The sequence below is a fragment of the Triplophysa dalaica genome, chromosome 7 (genome assembly GCF_015846415.1).
Source record: "Triplophysa dalaica isolate WHDGS20190420 chromosome 7, ASM1584641v1, whole genome shotgun sequence".
Taxonomy (NCBI): domain Eukaryota; kingdom Metazoa; phylum Chordata; class Actinopteri; order Cypriniformes; family Nemacheilidae; genus Triplophysa; species Triplophysa dalaica.
The window spans coordinates 6915715-6936225 of NC_079548.1; the positions used below are offsets into that span (position 1 = coordinate 6915715).

Consider the following 20511-nt stretch of genomic DNA (forward strand, 5'->3'; position numbering starts at 1 on the left):
GTTATTTCATGCCGCTTTGGAGGGATCAAAGTCGGCATGGCAATTTAGCAACAGGAAGCTTCATTCCTGCACATGCACCAATCATAAAGCTGTAGTAGAATACATCAATCAAATGTGCATTGATGCTCGAGTGAAAAGCGCATGATTAAAGGCAAAAGAGAAGAGTTGGAGAAAAATGATGGTTCAAAGCTGTTACATGGAGAGAGAGAGAGAGAGAGAGAGAGAGAGAGAGAGAGAGGGAGAGGGAGAGAGAGATGGTTGCTTTTTAGGAAATGGAGTGAAAAGCCAGAAAATACTAGAACTCAGAACACTGGAAAATATCGGCCTTTTACCCTCTCTCATTCCATCCGAAAGGGGTTTAAATGTCACAATCCAGATAGTACATGTGTTCTGAGCAGAGACACTGAAATGTCAAGCAGAGCAAGATGACGTACGAGCATAAACGCGCACATACATGACTTTAACTCTATAATGTGTAGGGGGCATTCAATTTGAAAGACAAACTGTGTGTGTTCATGGATGTGTATTTGAGTTGCCCAACAGTATGTGTGTTTGGCTGAGGTAGACAGGCTGTGGGCAGTGTGTGAGACTCATGTTGTTTGACCTTCGCAGTTTAAATCCACTAGTGTGACAGATGTTTGGAGATGTCCCGAAACCAGCTGTTTCCTGCTACTCTGCGAAAAACAGGGAGTCAATCCGGCAAACACTGTGTCGAAAGAGATTATGTGCTTTACATGTTTGCCCAAGACAAGATCAAAACCTAAAAACTGGTTTCTGCTCTTAAATGTGGTTGTTAAGACCGTTTCATCGGATATGCGCAATGGGGCTGCAGTTAAGTTCAGGTCTGTGTTCGGCTAGTGTCTAATAATATAACTATTTATTGTAATGTTCATTTTATTAAATACAAGATTTGTTGACTTTTGTTGTATGTTCATTCGATTAAATAAACAATTTGTTGATCGGTCCTGTAGTTTTGTCGATTTAATAAACCGTATGGTACATTGACATCTAGCAGTAGAGCTTGGTGCCGCAGTCTATATTCAAAATATTGGAGAGACGAGTTTATCCAAATATCGATTCTTCTCGTTTTCTTTTGCTTGTTTTCAGAAATAATCTACAGGCACTCGATTGTTTGTGAATGTGTAACGGAAGTTGAGTGCAGCCCACGAATGCGCTAAAACGTTTGCTTCTGTTGTCACTTTGAAATCGTCTATAAGCTACGTCTTACAGTTAGTGAGGCCAAAAAATGAAAAATCTGACTCCACCTCGTGTCATTTCAAACATGTATGACTTTCTTCTCCAAAATGCAAAAGGAGATATTTTGAAGAATGTTGCTAACCGGACATCGGCGGTACCCATTCACATCTATTTTATGGTTACAAAACCAATGCGAGTGAATAGGTAGCGCTGTTGTTCATTTACCAACATTTTGTGTTCTGCAGGTGATGTATTTCTTTAAAACTTCCACAAAAATTTAAACAAAGCCTCGCACGGCTTATCATTTTAATGAATACCACCTGTAACACAGCAGTTTATCTGTAATAATCGAACTCTATAGCATACACACAGTTCTTTTACAATACGCATCACTGTGATATTATTCATGTCATTACTTGAAAGGGAGATCGAGAGGGGGGACGAGAGGCATAAGGAAAGCCAGAAAAAGACTGAGTGTTGTTTACCGTGACGGACTCAGTAGAGCAGCTGGTCTCTGTGTTAGACATCGTGCATTCCTTCATTGCTCCCTGTGTCGTTTAAAATCTCTTTTACTGTCCTGTCTTTCATTTAATTCATCACACTATTTTAAATATGCAAATAACTGCGTCCATAACTCAAGTGTGCTCCTGAAGGACAAAAATGCAACACATTCATCCCCAACGTCTTCATCTTCTCCTTCCCTTTTGTTTTAATTTCTCTCTTTCAGATTGAAACTGATAGTGTGTTTTAAATTGTCAATTTAGAGAGCTACATGAGGAAATTGTGGACCACCCCCCCTTTCTGTAGATATACTGATCCGGTCTGACTGCACTAAGATAGGGACTCAACAGGGTCGTACCAACTGAACAACAGAAAGGGGGGTGATGAAGACTCGAGGTGGTTTGAAGGTCAGAAGGCTGGTAGTGTGTGTAGCAGCATCAATCAGCTTAAACAGGGTGGGCTCACACACACACATTTGCTTCGCAAGCACTTTGTAGAGATTGAGTCAGCCCGTGCTGCTGAGTGAATGGATTGCATTGTATACTGCATGCACACCGTATCATCACACACACACAGCATATGTACCGTATGAAGAGCTCTGGTGTCGGTCAGCATTATAAATAGCTGGAAAGTACTTAACACAGATTGATCTCATATGTTTGGATCCGAGGATGCATACACACGACGCCTGAGGAGGCTTTCCAATGCCGAGGTTTCATTGCGCATCACTTTGTGCGTGTATAAGTGCTGGTTACTGGGTGTAGCTTGTGGATCTAGTGGAATCTGTGTCATGAATTTAGTTCCAGCCCATTGAGAAACAGGAAAATAAGAACCTCAGCAGCTCTGGCAGTTCGCTCTTGTATTTGTGTGCTTTAAAATCTACTAAATTTGCCCTTGGGGAGTAATAAAATGTTATCTATCGGTTAACATAAAGAGGAGCACAAAATGGCCGTGGCTTTTACATGCAATCCCATGTTTTTTTATAATTACCATGGCACTCTTTTAAGTAAATGCTAGCAACATATCTCTCTCTGATCTGCCTGTCTGTCATCTAAAGACACAAACGTGCTTCAACTACGATATTCTTACCTCTGTCCCACAAAGGAAAACATACTGACACGAGTACAAACATTCCCAGACACACATTTACTCTCTGTCAGTTACCTACTTTCAATGTGTTGCATTTCCCCAGATGGTCATTACAACATCTCACTGCATTGTTAATATTCATGAACATGATAAACAGCAGTCTGGAATATTTTAATGAATTCAAACATCTGTGTTAAACCGTATCTTAATCGATCTGTCCTGCTTGATTCTGTTCCATAAAGTCCGAGCTCTCCTTGTTCAATTTGCATAACTTAATCGGCAACCACCGTGACAAAACGCCTTTTACCTTTCATGAAGAACATTCACAACGATTCTAGGCCAGTGGCACTTCAAGTAATGACAAATATTCTTTCATCTTTACTTGATGATTTACTTATGGGTACCGACAATGTTCGGTAACCAACTTTCTTCTTTTTGTGTTCTGTGAAAGAAAGAAAGTCTTACAGGCTTGGCATGACAAGAGGGTGAGTAAATGATGACAGATCTTTCATTTTTATGTGAACTTTCACTTGGTGAAAATCATTTTTTTAATGCTTTTTTACATGTTTATGTTGTGTTTTATAATATACTTTCAGACAAACCATGTGATAATGTATCATTTTAAACCATTGGTGAGTATTTTCTCCGTAAAACGTAAGTTTTAAAAAATGCTGCTTGAAACTTCCCTGGTTTGTGATGTCATAAACCTGTAACCAATCACATCAGCTCATTTGACACCTTGGATCAGCAGTTCCAGCTATAGATATGCAATGATGGTGCATAGATTAGGCTCTGAAACGATCAGCTGTCAGTTTCTTTTATCTCAGCTGGGGCTCATTTGCATATACTCAATGAAGCTGGGGTGAAGAGTTACATTTAAGCTATTTTTAAGGTACGGAAAAAATCCACAAAAAAAGTCAAACATACAATACTAAGTGCTAAGATTATCAACAACAGGCGGACTTTAAGGGTGTTTTAAATGTCTGTAGATATGTCATCCATGTGCTACATCTACCAATTGAGTAAGTTAAGTACACGTTCTGCTTCATTAAGTGTTGTTGAAGACTTCATAAGGGAATGATAACATCAGGCTATTCTCAGTGATGTATACGTGCCAACTCTGCTTCCTCTTTTACTTGTATGCTCTTTTACTCTCTCTTCTATTACAGCTCTTCTATTACACAATATATCATCAGTGGTAGTGATGTTAAAAGAGATTAAAAAATGTGTGTGTGTGTCTGTACTGAATGCCTGTCGACAGCAGTAAACAGTTTATTGGTGGTGTCACGGCACAGATTTGGGCACTTTGAAGATAATTGACAATGTTACAGAACGTAGGGTCTGTTTAAGATCTAAAAATAATGGAATATGTGACGCATGAAAGCTATGCAACCCTGTTCCTTATAAACTTTTCATCAAACTTTTACTTGTATTTAGCACCTCGCGGGTGTTATCTTTCGGATCCTGTTTGTGTGTGTGTGTTTGTGTGCGAGTACATTCACACAACCCATCACTGTCGCTGCTGTTATTTATGTCTTTTTATCAAATCCTGTTTGAGTCAATTGTAACTGTGTGTGTCTGGAGAAAGCATTTCACCAGAAAGCAATAAAACGAATGTCAATAAAACGCCATTTTTTACTTTTCCTTGTGGCAGACAATCTTTCTTTTGCATATTAGGCAGTTTTTTACCTTTTGGTCCTCAATCCTCATTCTCTTTCTCTTACTCTCTTAGCCTTGTTGTAAAACGCACTTCAAAGGCTTAAGGGCCGGGCAGTAATATTTAAAAAGCTAAATGAATATGGATGCTGATTGCTCTTTCTTCCTGAGCAGCAATATGCATTATTAACGAGGTGCAGTGCGTTTTCTGTGGCGAGCCGCGTGCATTTGATTGAATTAAACCCTGAGGGACCGCCTACCCTCAGAGAACAGAAATCTCAGATGGAGAACAGCCACGGAAGGATATCAAACAACTTTCCCACCGCACACATTGTTCTTCAACGAAGAAACTCTCAACACAAAAGTTTTGTGAAGTCTGCCTCAAAGAGTCGAAATGAGCCTCCTGTGGAACTGTAGATGGTCAAAAGGCAGTGTGTTCAAAGAGATTTTACTTGAATAAAAATAAAGACGTTTTAGTCTGTAATGCCCAATCCACCTGTGCTTCTAGCCAAGGATGGTTTAGCTCAAGAAATGTCTCGCCTTCACTTTAAGGGGCTGTGTCCACCGAGGCGCATTTACGCGGCAAAAAAAGCAGGATGTCGGCTGAAAACGTCCGCTGCAGAGGCGCAGCGCTCTGCTCAAAGTTTAGCATCTTTCAACTCTGGGCGCTCGGTCGAACGCCGGCGCCGATCGTGGGAAAAAAAAAATTCTGTCATCATTAATTCACCCTCGTGCCATCCAATACCTCTTTATGACTCTTTCTTCTGTGAAACACAAAATAAGATATTTTGAGAAATGTCTCTGTGGTTTCCATTCTATACAAAGGAAATCAATGGGGGGTTTTCAAAAATATCAATCTGCAATTGTTCAATGCTTAATTTGAAGATGTTTTGAGTGCAAATCCAAAATGCTTTCAAACATAATCCGGGGATCTGTTTTATTGCTTTCCTTCACAAGCTAAAAAAAGAAAAAAGAAAAACTGATGAATTGAGAGAAAAATAAAAAAAGCACTCTTCAGACCTTTAATTATTTTGAGTCTGACACCCCTATTCTAGAACAAACCTCCAGAGAGAGAAACGCTCGATCTGTGCGAGAACCATTAGAGAATTTCTATTCTGCGTGTCCAATCTAAAGAAGCATGACCCAAGAATCCTTCCAATTCAAGCCAATATCCTGTATGACCAAGATCATATTTAAAGTCATTATTTTGTTTGTCATCACAATAATCCACCCACTCCCACCATTTGTGTTTTGCTACTGTACCTTTAAGACATCTATATGTAAATGACGTCTGATATTATTTACTAACCTCAGCTTTCTGGCGTATTTTACAATCGTCATCACATTATTTAAGATGACCATAAATGCGTTTAAGAACATAAATCTGGACAGCAGGTAAAAGCCTCATTCAAAAACCAATAAAAGTGCAAAACAGTGTCAACGAGTGCTATGTGTGATTGTGCGTGTGCATAATTAACCCTTTAAGAATATGTCAGACGGTGTCAATAAACCCACACGCACATCTTTGTGTTCTTTTTTATATGATATAACCTTTAAATTGAATGGTGTTTTTTTATTATGCATTTGCGTGTAAATAATGTGTGTAATAGTGATTTGTCTGCTCTCCCTTAATCTGCACATATATGCAATTGCACATACATTACATTAAGTGCAGACACACATAAACACGGAGTGATCTGACAGAATCAGGTCACAGTGTGACCTCACACCCCAGCCCATAGGGGAGGACACGGGATGTGTGTCCTAAATACCATGACCTTTAGTGACCTATACTCAACATATAGACAGCTGACATTAAGGATGTTTCCTGCAGTCTAGTCTGGATCCATAAATTCCGCACACACATATTAATCACATTAAGCTTTGACACGCAACCCATTCCTCAGACCTAAATCCTTTTAAAGCAACCTGACTTACAATTTTGCTTAGCGTAAAAAAACACACGTTTACATATTTTCAATGGTACTCAATGCCGATATTTGTTTAACAATAAAAATACTTTTATTTTTTAAGGTTTCATGAGATTAACCCCATTATAAAAAAGAAAAAAATATATGAGACAAAATTTGTATTTGAAGTTGAAACATAATTGAGAAATTACAATCTTTGAGCAAATAAATGTTCTTCTTTGCAAGCATGCATACTATAACCTTCACTACCCTTAACCAGATTAAATTGGCAGAGTTTTTTTCTTCTCTATGAATCACACACACCAGTCTCTTAATGTGCTGACTTTCCATTTACTAACGTACCCCTCCTTCCTGTGCCCCCCTTCCCTCTCCATCCCTCCTCTGCTCCTTCCCGTCCCTCTCTGCTCCCCCTTCTGCTTTCTCTCCTCCTTCAGAGCACAATCACATGAATAATTCCGGGCATCCTCATCGGAGTCCCGCAATGGCCCTCTCCCAGCCCCACAACAACCTGGGCTTCAACAAATATTCCTCTATCAAGGGAATGGGTAAGATACATGAGTAGCTGTCTCGTCTCGTAACTTTAAACATTGCACGTTTATTAAGGTCACTTTACCCACAACTGATTAACATTGCAAACGATTCTTAGTGTTAGTGCATCTGAGCTCTAAAGCCCGGAGTATAGTTCCTTTTTTTACGCTTATGTGAGGGACATCGTACATTGCGTGTGACGCAAATTTCGTCATTAAGTAGTACAACAACGCCAGAATTTTGTACAAAGTACGCGCAGGTAGCGCATGCTCATTCCATTTCTTGCAGTACCCATCAGGTAGCAACCGTGTCCTTGGAGCATCGATTCAAGGTAATTGAAGAAAGCCTGACCCCTGTAGGCCCGAAGAGATATTGCAATATGTCGTGACTCGCATGCATGAAAACCCGGGTGTAGTACGGCTGTGCGTATGCTCGCGTACACGTAAAAGCGAAGTATGCCACAGGCTTTAGGATGCTGGGAAAAACCTGGCCATCTATTATTAGATGGACGATAATCGCATACACCAATATTCCCTCTCAGATCAAGAGGAAAATAACCCTGACGTGTTATTAAAACCGCAGGATGATCCCAAGAGCGTGTAGACAAACAAATGAGCCAATGAACACAAACACATACACTGTGGAGCATGACCTCATCAATCATAAAATACAGGGACACGTATAATAAGCGCTCAATGGGGAGTGAGGGATGATGGTAAGCCGGTTATGCGCGTTGTAAACATTGCAATGAAGGAAAAACACGCCACATGCTTTAGGGACATGAGGGTGAAAACACAAAAACGAGGACAATTTTACAATCATGGGTAGCGGACTGAATCGATACTAATTTCAACACATATACAGACCAGCACACACACATGAACACACACAGTTTCATAACTTGTTTTGAAAAATAAAACAAAAGTACTTTAACCCGTAATGGGTTTAATGATTTTTATTATGTTTAAAAAATAGTATATTGTATCCGCTAAACTTCATCATTTAACCATCACAGACATTTTTGTTTTGATTATTTGCATTTTAATATTTTCAAAAAAACAATGAGACTTTCTTTCTAACATTATATGGATACAATACCACAGAGACATTTCTCAAAATATCTGCAGAGAAGAAAGAGTCATAAACAGGTTTCAGACAACATGAGGGTGAAAAAAAATGATGACAATATTTTGGATGAACTATCCCTCCAAGGTAATCTTCTTTAAAAAAGTTAACTTCAATTAAAAAAGTAGCTTACTACATATATTTTCAAAGCAAAAATAGCCTTGAACAAACGTCGGAGGCTAAAGACCGCAGTTACCGTCGCTAGAACACCTCTATTAGTTGGAGAATGAGGTTTAAGGCTAAAATACACTACAAGACTTTGGTTCAGATTTTCAGTTTTGACTTGTTGCAGAAAGTCTGTGCCAGTCTCCAAATTTGATCAGTTACTGTGTTTCTATCTGAAACTTAATCTTCTCAGCACAGCTCTCTCTCTTGCATAAAGCAATTTTGAAAACAACAAATCTACCATCACAATACAAACAAAGGTATCGTTCATTCACTAAAGTCACTGCGATTTGCTATTTCCAATACAGCCATGTATTCTGTGAGTATCTTAAAGTATTAATGTCAAACTTTATGTTTTATCAATGTATGCAGAAAAATTTCATATTAAGGTAGTTGATCCGCTAAACATCTCATTTAACACTCTGACACTGATTTTATAAATACACTTCGTTCAGTCTGTCCTTCTCATAAATAAGCTAAATTCCTGAAACTGACCTTCTCAGAAAAGCCAATGACAAGTCCTGACCTTTTCAGCTCACTGCAATAATGGCATACAAAAAATGATGCCATTAAGAGAATATTAAATTAAGATATTATATTCAGAATTACTAACTAATACTAATAATTAACAATTCGTGTCGAGAGAGAGGCTTCTTAAAGCTCCTGCATCAAGGATTGTGTTGATAGGGACATATTTACAATTCAATGCGTTCCAGACTACACACACAAGCACACACACACATGCTGGATGTCAGTGCGGTTGTGTTTGCGTCAGAATACTGGTCACTTGGCACAGTAGGCTGGCATACAAGACCAGCATTGGCACGACAAGGGCGACGTTCATAACACACACCCACATCATGCTTTCAAAATATTGCAGTTTAAGTGGTCGAACAGAGTACAAAATGTGTACTATGTGTGTATTTAAATACGTTTATACTATGTGTAAGACACTTGTGGGTGCTTAAAGGGACAGTCCACCCAAAATTGCAATGTTATTCTAAACTGTAGAAGATAATACAGGTTTGAAACCACATGGGTCATCATGAGTTACCAGAATAGACAACAAGAACAAATAGACTGTGGAATAGAGTACAGCGTTATTGAGAAGGATTTACTTATTTAACTATGTTTGTGCACAGTCCTTGTTAGATTGGTGAATTTGGAAAGCTCACTGAATGGAGAAGTCAAAAGAACAAATGCTGAAAAAGAGATGATGAAAGAAAGTTGTATGAACACTACATAGTATGCAAACCTTAAGCATTTGACGAAATGTGCAGTTAGATAAGAAACACAGAAAGAGATTTAGTGAAAAGGTGTAGAAGCATGAAAAAAACTGAAAAAATTGAGTCAAAACGGACAGAGGGCTTTTTGGAACATTTGCCGTCTGTTCGTTAGTTTGATGCATATGTTCACCCTCTGAGCACTTCCTGTGTGTGACATCATCCGCCCGTAATGTCACAGTCTCTCCTGTTGTAGTTGCCTGATTCTCCCCGAGGTGCACGCACGCACTCGGACACACACAGACAGGTTTTTTCTATGCTCTGGTTTTTTTCTTTCCCCCGCACAGCACACAAACCTTCCACATTTTCGGTAAGACATTATTCGTTAGGTTATGAATCCGTCTTCTTCATAGACTCTTTAAGGTGGTCTCAACAATGTCTGTAAATTCACAGTAAACTACCCCTGTATGGACATTTGGTCAGCAGGTCAAAATGATATTATTTGAGTATATTTTATAAACATATATAAACTAATCAGAAAGGAAATCTGAATATTTACAATTGTTTTAAATCTCATCCGTTTTCTGAATCATGACAAATGACGTTACCACACCATGGATAATTAACCTGTTATTCTGTCTAAAATGTGTCCTCAAGTCATCGTTTGACATTTTAACTTTTTTTGTGGAAATTTGTAAAATATTCGTCCATGCAAGTATTAAAACCTGAAGCCCACTAGAACCATTTGTTTCCATTGTGTCTCTGTACTGTCAAACCAAATGTCACAACTCAGTGTTCTGAGTGAACGCGTTGAATCTGTTCTTCCAGTCTCTCTCATTACCAGTGTAATAAGCTCTTAGCGTTCTTCTTTTTAAACATGCTCCCTAAATTATTCATGGCCGCTTGACAGATGCTCCCTACATTACATCTTCATTGGACCTTTCAAGTCTGTAGAATTTTGAGCTATTTCTCTCGCTTTTGGCTCTTCTTTACTCCCTCAAATGTAAACCACAACAGATTAAAAGAAAAAATTACTAATTGATGCACTAAAAGCTTAACCAAAATCCAGTTCAAGCTATGAACATGAGCTAATTTGCATGTCTTACCGTATTAGTAAATTACAGCTTGATTAAGTACCACAGGAACAAATTAGCATCCTCATTTGGGTGATTTTTTTATCATATGTCTAAACAAAGATTTAACTCTGTCTCTTCGCTTGTTCAAACTTTTAGGTTCATTTTGACCCAAAGTGACAGTAACACTTTTTTTTTTCAAACAAAAGCATTCAGTTTCTGAGCATAAGTACAAAAACCAGAGGGGTATTATGTACATTTTTTATTTCAATTTGGTAAAGTAGATGAAAATATAAGATATGTTTGTGATGTCCTGATGAAAAATATGCTGGTTTGGTATGTTTTCGTGCTGGGTTTTGCTGGTTTAAACTGGTCATGTGCTGGTCCTTATCTTGTTTAAGGTGGTCAAATAAGCATCAAAACATACCTAACCCAGCATATGCTGGTTTTTTCATGAGGGTGAGCATACGAGGACTCGAGTTGAAACCTGACATACTGTATATGAAACCTAATGAAATTGGAAGTACAGTGCAACAGTAACAGTACTTGTAGCTAATATAATGTTTTACCATAGGTTACCATGGTAAATGTTACCCAGTCAGCGAAATTCCTTCGCTGTGCAGATCTGCCCCAAATAAACTGCTGACCTGTGGCCCACTTAAGAAAGTATTCCCCGGCCCAGATCTGGTCCCCATTTTATCAGCCACAACTCAACCAGATCTGTGCCATAATTCCACCAACAGAGAGCCACATAATAAAGAAAGATGTGGCCCATATGTGGACCTCACATGTGGCTGATAGACCAATAGCCAGAATTATCCCAGAATTTAACTATAATTACACCACAACATTTTTTAATTCAAAATATTAAATAAACACAATCGAACAATATTAAACACAGACACTGATTTTCAAATTAGATTTTTTTATTACAGCCTAACTACACTCAACTACACAAATGTATTCAAAATCATTTGCTTTTTTCGTGTTACATGTACTCAAATATCTACAGGTACTCTGCATTCATTTGTAATCAGTTTTTTAAATAATATATAATATTCAAAGACTCTATCTTGCATTTCTGTACACTTAATCATGTGAAGAGTAAACTAACATTCTAAGAGTAATTTACCAGTCACATCACTAATAACGTGATTAAAAATAAACATAATTTACTCTTTTAACAGTTCTCCTTCTGGGGTTATTCCCAATGTCTGTGGGATCATTTGAAGGGAAATCTGTTGGGAAAAATATACTGACATTAGACATCTTTAATATAACTGCATACTTCATTTAAACACTGATTTTGTTGGTAAGACCTTTACATATGAATCAAACAACAATTAAAAGACAAAAACATTATTGTTAAAATATGTATTTGTCAATTTGAGCCTAGCTTGATTGTCTGGAAAGTGGAGAGTCCATTTTAGCGCCATTTCATCGTTAAACCATTATCGCTAAGGAAACCCAAAGATATTTTTGCGAATTTGACAGCTTTATCCATGAAACAATTTACAAAATCCTTAATCACATGCAATACTGTACAGGTGCTTTGTGGACTTCAGGACGCACTTGATTTTCGCATGTGGCCCAAAGATGTTTCCTATCTGGGTAGTAATGATTGGCATCTGCCACAATACACCCTTAAGAGCACATGTACACTCACAGACAGTTATAGAACGACAAGATGGAAAACAAGAAAAAGGAGGCGAAAATGACAAAAAACAAGGTTGTTCATGTCTCAGAGCAGTGAAGCAAGCGGTCTGTCCTCAGCCGGCAGCGCTCAGTGAAGAAGGGCTAATTCGATGAGACAGGCTAACTCACATCTGTCAACTGTTGCTAACACGCTACTTCACCCATTTCATCCTGCTACAGAAAAATATAACCAAACCTACCCTAACTCTAACCACAAATATTCCAATCAACCCTTATACAAATTAAATACTTTTATTTTGGTCAAAGTATAACAATTCTTCCTGTACTTTAGCATTTTCAATATGCAATGCATTTGATGCCGTAATCGCTAATTCACTGTTGACTTATTTGCATTCAACTATGTTGCTGTGTCTACTACACTATTGATAAATATATTCTATTTTTGATCTATCTTTCAAACACAGTCTGGCCTTAGGATATATACAAATCATATTTATTTCATCACAGCTGTGATGGCTCTGACCAAAGTTGCCTTAAGAGAACGTGTGTGATGAAAGAAGGCCTTGTTCATATCACACTTGATGATCTGGTGCTCAAGGTGTTTTATGGATTCTCTTAAAGGTGCAGTTTGTAACAATTGTCCAGTGAAATAACCCAAAACTACTTGGCTAGTGTTATATATTTTGTTTAGCCGAGTACTTACAATATCTCAAATGTTTTCGACTAATTGTAAATCTTGAGAAAATCGCTATTCTAAACTGTGACACGTGGCAGTCCAATCGCCTGTCAATTGCGTCATATCCGCGTTACCCTTTGCGTAAGTACTGTCTAGCGTCTAGCAAGCCACTAATTTGTTTTGAGCAGTCACGATTTTTTTTTTTTCACGAACAGTCATGATTTTTGGTTCGCGTCTGATTGATGGCCATCAGCGGTGGAGTTGAAGACAACAGATCCCTTCATTCCACGCTCCTTCAAAGCGTCATCAAGCAACGGCATTGTTGTTGTTTTGATCGTGTGCGCTCCATAAGTTGTTTTTTAAAAACTGTGGCTGTACTACATATAGGACATATAGCCAGACACACTAGGTTTGTGCACTTTGTAGGGTACATTAAATCTGGAGAGAGGAACACTACTATGCAAATTTATTGTACAGTATTTTTGTTCATTTTTATATTTCAGGGAGAATTTTCCAGTCGATGCCGATATTTTATCTAACCATATAAAAACACACAGCATGTTGTCCATGCACAGTATGCCATACACGTCAAAATATAAAAAAAGAACCCTGGTGTTCAGGTCTGCGAATGCCATTTTCAGTGTTTAACTGAAAAAAAATGTATGCACTAGTTTTTTTTTCAACCTCAGATATTTATGTTTATTTGAGATGAACATGTTTCTCCCCATTCTTCCCCATTTTTCTTTTTTTTCCCAAAAACAAAACCTACTGTAAATTTGTGCACATGAATGTACAGAGGTAAATGTTATGCATGTTACACAAATGATCAAATATGTTGCTTATAATTGGAATAAAGTAAACAAGTATTGTTTACAAGTGTGACCGCGGCTTAATACAAACATGAATACCACACAAGGTTTAGCTATGATTTTCATTAAACACTTTTTGAAAGATATGTTCTATTTTCTTAATGTCTTTCAGAAACAACAGTAAGGGATTACTACCCCAAAGGCTACCCAATGATGGACTACACCTATCGACAGTCTTCGCCCCCGACATTCCAACCCATCTCTTTCCACCCCAAAGACAAGCCCTTCCTCCCACCTCCAGACATCCATACACCTCTAGCCATTACCATCACTTCTGCTCAAGTCCCCAAGCCCAAGATCTCCAAGACCAACACTCATCCACTCACCTCCAGCTCGGCCTTCAAAGTCTGGGACCCCAACAAGAGCTACGTCCAACACCAGGTTCCTCTGATGGTTCAACAGCAACCTCCACTGTCCCAGCCTAACTGTCGGCGTCAGGTGTTCTCCACCAAGCGGCAGTTCAGCATCGAGACTCTTCCGGAATTGTTCACCCAACCTTTGGGGTACGGACACACAACTGGGGTGTCTCCACATCTCCATCTTAAACACAAGGGACTGCCAACAAACAGCAAAACGGAGGTCACGGTGTGAGGAGGTAACCTAAAACGAAAGAGAGCATGATTGTGATTAGAAATGTTGAAACCAGATGTTAGAACTTCAGTTGTATTTCAATTATAATTCCTTGTATTTGTATTATATAATTATCGTACTGAAACACCAAGGTCAAAGGAGAAACACATTGCATGGTCCTGAATCTTGATAAACCTACCACCCCAAATGTTCCGGCCTGTTGTTCTTTTGCCACTGGCCTTCAGATGTCTCCAGGGTGCCAGACCCACAAGGAGCCTTCGCACTCTTCCAGACGAGGCTGTCTGCTTCCATCGGTCACCACCTGCCACACGGAGAGATTAAATTCTGGCAATTTGAGACTGGGGAAAGCTTTAGGAAGACAACTATGAAAAAACAAAGGTGATCTGAGCGAAGGCTTAAGGTGTTTCGGCTGCTTCTATTTCGAATCCTTGTACAAGACACACCACAAGGTCAACGAGGGTGTCTCCGCTCATTACGGACTTACCGCCTGCAGAGATGAGGTGCCACAGTGACAGAGGAGAGCACGTCTAACTGAAAGAGTCTCATGACTAATGTAACAGGTAGCACTGCCAAAACAACTTTGTTCACTTGACCCATGTGTGTCCTCCGCAATATCTCAGAAACTACTCCCTCTCATTTATCAGAATGTAAGTGGCTATCCTTTTGGTGAAAGTTGATTTTGAATCTTAGTGCTGGTACAAGTACGTCTAGCATGCATCAGCAATATCTATATCCTACCGTAGCATCATAATCCAGAAATAAGTGCTAAATCTGGAGGTGATGGGTATTCAAATCTGAGAGGTTTAGGTGTCTTGGAGTTTGCTCCAGGGACTGGGAAAATGGTGGCAATACTACCCCTGTCTGTCTTCCCCGCCTGGGGCTGAATGACTGATAGACCCAGCTGCCGAACTCACTTTTCTCTCCACTGTTCCAAGCTGTTCCCAGCCGGGCGTCTGGCCGCCACACTGCCACAAAACAACAGGGGGCGCTGTAATTGATGATGGCACCATAACAGATCCAAAAATATGTTCTTGAAACTGCCTGTAGACCCACATTCTATGGTTTTCTTCAATCAGCAATGGGTCTGAATGGAGGTTGGTTTTGCTGAAAGACCTAGAGGTGAGAACACAAAATATAGCGAATTTATGCAAACCTATTTTTTGTTTGTTTGACGACAACCCCTGTCCTTATATGATACTCGAACATCTGTTTACAGAGGAAACATCTGCACCCAAACATTAGCAAGTGCTCCATGTTTGAACAGCCCTCAGTGAGCAGCACAAGAGATTTTACGGTCGATGACATCTAATGTACGAGCCTCCGAGGGGCTATTAAAGAGTGTGAAATGTTCTAGGAAAGAATTTAACACAACTGCCGCTCTGAGCCAAACGCAACCGCAGTGTCGAGATTAAGAGGGGCAGAGAAAGATTATTGAACTGGGATGAAACGAGGCAACGGTACAAGCCTTCGTCTGTCTGAACACTAGATTGCATTACAGTCATCTTTCAGTACACTTTACAGAAAATGGGCTGGTAATGAACTATGAAAAGGATAAAGAAAGAAACACATGTTGTCGCTCCCTTTCTCATTCTACCTTCATTTTGGAGATCGTTTTTACTTCTGGACTTGCTCCAGGGATAGACGCTCCAAAAATATGATGCGGTTACAGCATGTTCCAGGATGGCTATTTTTAACCGTTTTATTGTTGTGAAGGTGTGCCGACACGTTCTCACGTGCCAACTTGCAGACAATTTATATTGAGCTCTGTTCCGGCTCCATTGTGTTGTTGGGTTTTAGGGACAAATGCTGGAGGACAAAAACGACTTTCACCTTTTCCTCGCACAGAGATGCTAACCGATACCAACTTCAAATGGATACACCTGTCTGAACTGAAGCCATACTGCTGTATGTAGAATTACAAAGACCTTCTCAGAGGAGTGCTTGAAAACCGGAGCAGCTTTCCCTCTGAACAAGGATTAGGGAGACAAGTCTACAACTGCTTCACCAAATTTAGAAACCGAAAAGTAGCTTGGTACCAACACATTTCTGACATCATCTCAATGAGGTGTTGGATTGTTAGATATTTAATTCAGTGTTTGAAGGCAAAGGGCCGAAGTCAAATGAGTACATGCACATCCTTTACTTAAAAAAAAACACAAGGTGTAAATATCAACCGTACACTTCTAAATTCCTCCAGAGTGGTTATTTTAAACCACACGAATAAGCTCAATGACTGTTTCCAATTTCTTTGTAAACGGAAAGTGTCCTACCTGCGATATGAATGCCACTGGGTAGCATTTTATCTTTAGCAATACACAATGTACTTTTTACTGTTTATGTACAATTTGCAATGTCGTATTTTTGTACCGTAAGCGTTAAATGGAACATCAAGCCTGCTGCAGTCGACAACCATTTGATAGAGACGAAGTGCTTCCGAACACAGTTCTCAGACCTTCTTTACTAACGTTAAAAGATGTCTTGCCATATTTGAAGCTTGCCCTATAGAGCATACGCTTTATTTAATAATTTTTAAAAGATGTATTGTAACCAATGCTTGAATGACATGTTAGTTACCTGTCCAGAAACAAATACTATTGTAAAATTGAAGAATCACATTGTTCCCATTTGTCTGGTGGTACGTTTGACTGTTCTGTTCTGTTCTGTTCTCATGCACTGTCCTAGGCTGTTCATTTCGTCCGTGTATGATTTGGTTCAATTCTAATAAGGGCTTTTAAAAGTGGTTTGTGCTCTTAAAAGTTGTCCCTTTAGTCATCCCAAACATGGAAACTATATGTATATCAATACACACACCTGTATGTGAAACAAGCGCTTTCTATTGTGTGTACAGTAAATGAAGCAGCAAATGTGGATTTGGGAATATGGACACTTTAGAGCTGTTTTGTCTGAAACGGAAAGGGAGTATGGACCCACAAAATAGGCCAAATTTGTATGAACTTTTTAAAGCAATGAAAACTTAATTAACCAGCGTTAAAGGAAACCTTAAGCCAGCCACAGAACTGCAGGTTCATCCTTAAAAATTCTCTCCCATGGGAGAGAGTTAGAAAGACTGATCGGGCTTGGTTGGTAACTAGGGCCAGTTTTCTACTACGCTGGCATTGAGAAACACCATCTGCTGTGGCTCATTGACATGTTTACTCATTATATAATGCAGTCCTGTCTATTTATACATCAGGGTTAATAGAATATATCAGCAAAAAGTTGACTTAATCTAAACATTCTACACAAATTCTGTGTGTATGATATGAATATAAAAGAGCCTTTAGCCTCTCACAAACATGCAGACACTAAAGATAAGAATCGTTTAATTTTCCCTAAAGCTTTTCAAGGTGAAGAGTTAAGGGCCATTCACACTGACAGACACCAGCAGAGATAAAGTGATCAACATCTTTTATTTTTTATGACAGATCTAAGGCGACATGAGACTACAGAGAATTGATTGTTTTCAGGCAGAATTTAATGTTTCATAACCTACCGTTCAAAAGTTTAGGGTCACTCTCATTTTTTAAATAATACTTTTTCCAAAACGTATAAGAATGACGAACTCATCACAACTATATTCACATCGATCCTACAAACTCAGAAAACACAAACATCCTAAATCCTCATTCACATCGATCCAGCAAGCGCATTTGTTTGCTTAATAGGATAAAGCAAATTTCACCATGGGAATTTTGTTGTTAATGTCCAAGGTAAATCAAACCTGTTATATTTTAGCACTCTTGACATTTATTTAAACAGCTTCTTGTGGTCCCAACCTGTGATGCTTGTTTATTGTATTGAAGAATTTCATGTTCATCTTAATACTTTTGTTTTAAAAGGAATGTATTTGTTGATACAATTACCCTTTTCTTAACAAATTATTATAACAATTCAGACATATACCCTCGGATCAAAAGGTTTTAGGTTATGAAAATCGTTTCAGTCATGTGACCTTAAACTTCTGAAAGGTAGTCTATGTGTGCTTCTTTTTTCTATTCACACGCAGTCCTATATTGCATGTCCTAAACATTTACTGGTTGTGTTTCAAAATTCATGGAGTTGCAAGAAATGTTTATTACTATTCACTTAAATAACTGTACTCCCACCGGTAGCTTATAACGGGTGGAGATTCAATTCTATTGAGCTTCTATGCGGGCCTGCTTATGATTCTCCATTACAGTTAGTACACAGCCTTAGAAGGCAGCAGCCTACGTAGGAAACAGACAGCATGAGGCAGCTAACTAGATCTCCTAAACTTAGTCTCCTAAAACTCATGATTCACCTTTCATCTTTTCTTTCTATCTTTTTTTCAAACAGACAAAAATATACTTACATGCCCTTTAGTACCCTTAGAGAAACTGTTGATGATCCAACCATAACTACATAACTACAGTTCAAACAGCTTCCCGGATTATAATAGAATATGTTTGGTCACTGGCAGTGCAGATGCTGTGTTGCAGTAGCATCTTTGTTGGTTCTTCTGGTCTCTCTCTCTATCTGCCAGGAGGGTATGAGGTGCAAGTCTTAGCTGTCAGTGATATGTAAGTTAATATGGGTCTCCTGTGGATGGAGAAGGAGAGAGAGAGAAACCAAGAATAATATGGTACATGATGATGAAGAACTCTGGGTTGGAGGTGAGGAGAGAGCAGAAATCTGTCATCTTTTCCTTCAGTCTTGAAATTGTCAGTCTCTTTACTCGTCTAAAGCTACATTTCCAAATCAGCTGCGCATTTACTTCTCAGGTCTGGTTGTGCTTTGGGGAAGCATTTAATTATTCAGAAAAATCTTATTTGGAGAATTGTGAAGAGAGACATTAAAGACTGGGAGTTTCAAAAGCGAAGAAACCGGTTTGACTGAAGTGAACCTTTTTGGAAATAATCACAGATGTAGACAGTTTTTACTAGACATTTGTTGACTGTTGAGATGGTTTTATGTGTTTCGGGGCCCACTGTAAGTTTAGGAATAGTTTTAGCCTGAAGTGATAATTGTTATTTACTCGACCTCATGTTGTTCCGAACCATGACTTTCTTTCTTCTGTGGAATACAAAGGGGGATGTTACCATATGGTGACCCAAAAGCCCCCAAAAGTACAAATAAATAAATAAAAGTCCTGATTTCCAAAGTGATATATTTAAAGTCTGCGTGTGAGGAACAAACCAATATTTGCCTTCCACTACAGCGCTCAAATATCATCTCCAAACGTTTCTTACAAGACGTGAAAACCACTGGTGTCCTCAGTTCTGTCAGACATTTCCATTTCTGTTCCATTGAAAGAAAGAAAGAAAGACAAGTCATGCGGACAGGGACAATTGGAGGGAAAATGTTGGCTTGTTTGGGTTAACTATTCCTTTCAAGACTGGCTGATACGGTTCAATTAAAAAAGCCACAAAAAACAATGGTTATAATAGTCAGGTAGAGAGTTTCTGTAGGTTGGCATGAAAGCGATCTTACTGAATACTAATTAATATAAGCAATGTTATTATACTGAACATATGGTACAGTGAATTGTGATGTTTATGATGATGAAAGTGACGCTGATAGTTATGGCAATAGTAACCATGCCAACAGAACAGCAAAGAAGAAGTCAATCATTTCTATGGCAGTTTATGTACGTTAACATAGACACGGTCAAACTGATTGAATGGCTTTTCGAGCATCTCTTTAATACAGAAACATTGTTAAGTGTTCTTTGTATAAACTCGTTTAAAAAATAAAGAGCAGAGTGAAACTTCACTGAACTGTATCTGATTATTAATACTGAGAAATGCCACAAAAGGGTCTACAGGAAACATTGGTTTGTTATTTCCGGAATATTCACCAACATTCATCGTGCTTATTAGTAGTCTCACAGCGAGATGTTTGGAAAATGCCAGTCGACAGCCATCTGCAATTTTAACCAGCTCTTGTTATTTTAGTGATGTGCATAAATGGGTCGGTGAGTGGGCAGACATCAAAGTTTAGTAGCTTGTGAAATAAAATGGCAAAATCGTCTATCACAGCTGAATATTGTAATCGGGAACAAATAAGAAGGAACAAAAGCCTCCGTACTTTCTAGGTTACTAGGTTCATGAATATTAATCAGGTTGTGTGATTGGACATTCTCCCAAGGTTATCTGACAATGTCAACCGAATTTCTATTCATGAGCTATGCAATAACCACAGGACTGGTTTTACACACACACACACACAAATCTGGAGTATGCTGATGTGTTACGCTGAAGTACAGCCTCA

At 38.8% G+C, this 20511-nt stretch overlaps 1 protein-coding gene across 3 annotated transcripts in view; it reads left to right on the forward strand.

Moving 5' to 3' along the window:
- LOC130426877 (protein shisa-9) overlaps positions 1 to 20013 on the forward strand; it is a 52197-nt gene extending 32184 nt beyond the window's left edge. The window contains exons 4-6 of one of the 3 annotated variants that reach the window (XR_008907236.1): positions 6809 to 6919; positions 13802 to 15399; positions 15497 to 20013. Coding sequence is in view for 2 of the 3 variants with exons in the window: in XM_056753851.1 (XP_056609829.1) it covers positions 6809 to 6919; positions 13802 to 14280 (590 nt within the window). In the remaining variant the exon portion in view is untranslated. Of the gene's footprint in view, positions 1 to 6808; positions 6920 to 13801 lie in introns of all 3 variants that reach the window. The other 2 variants (XM_056753851.1, XM_056753852.1) reach the window with 2 other exon arrangements.
- Positions 20014 to 20511: the final 498 nt, after the last annotated feature.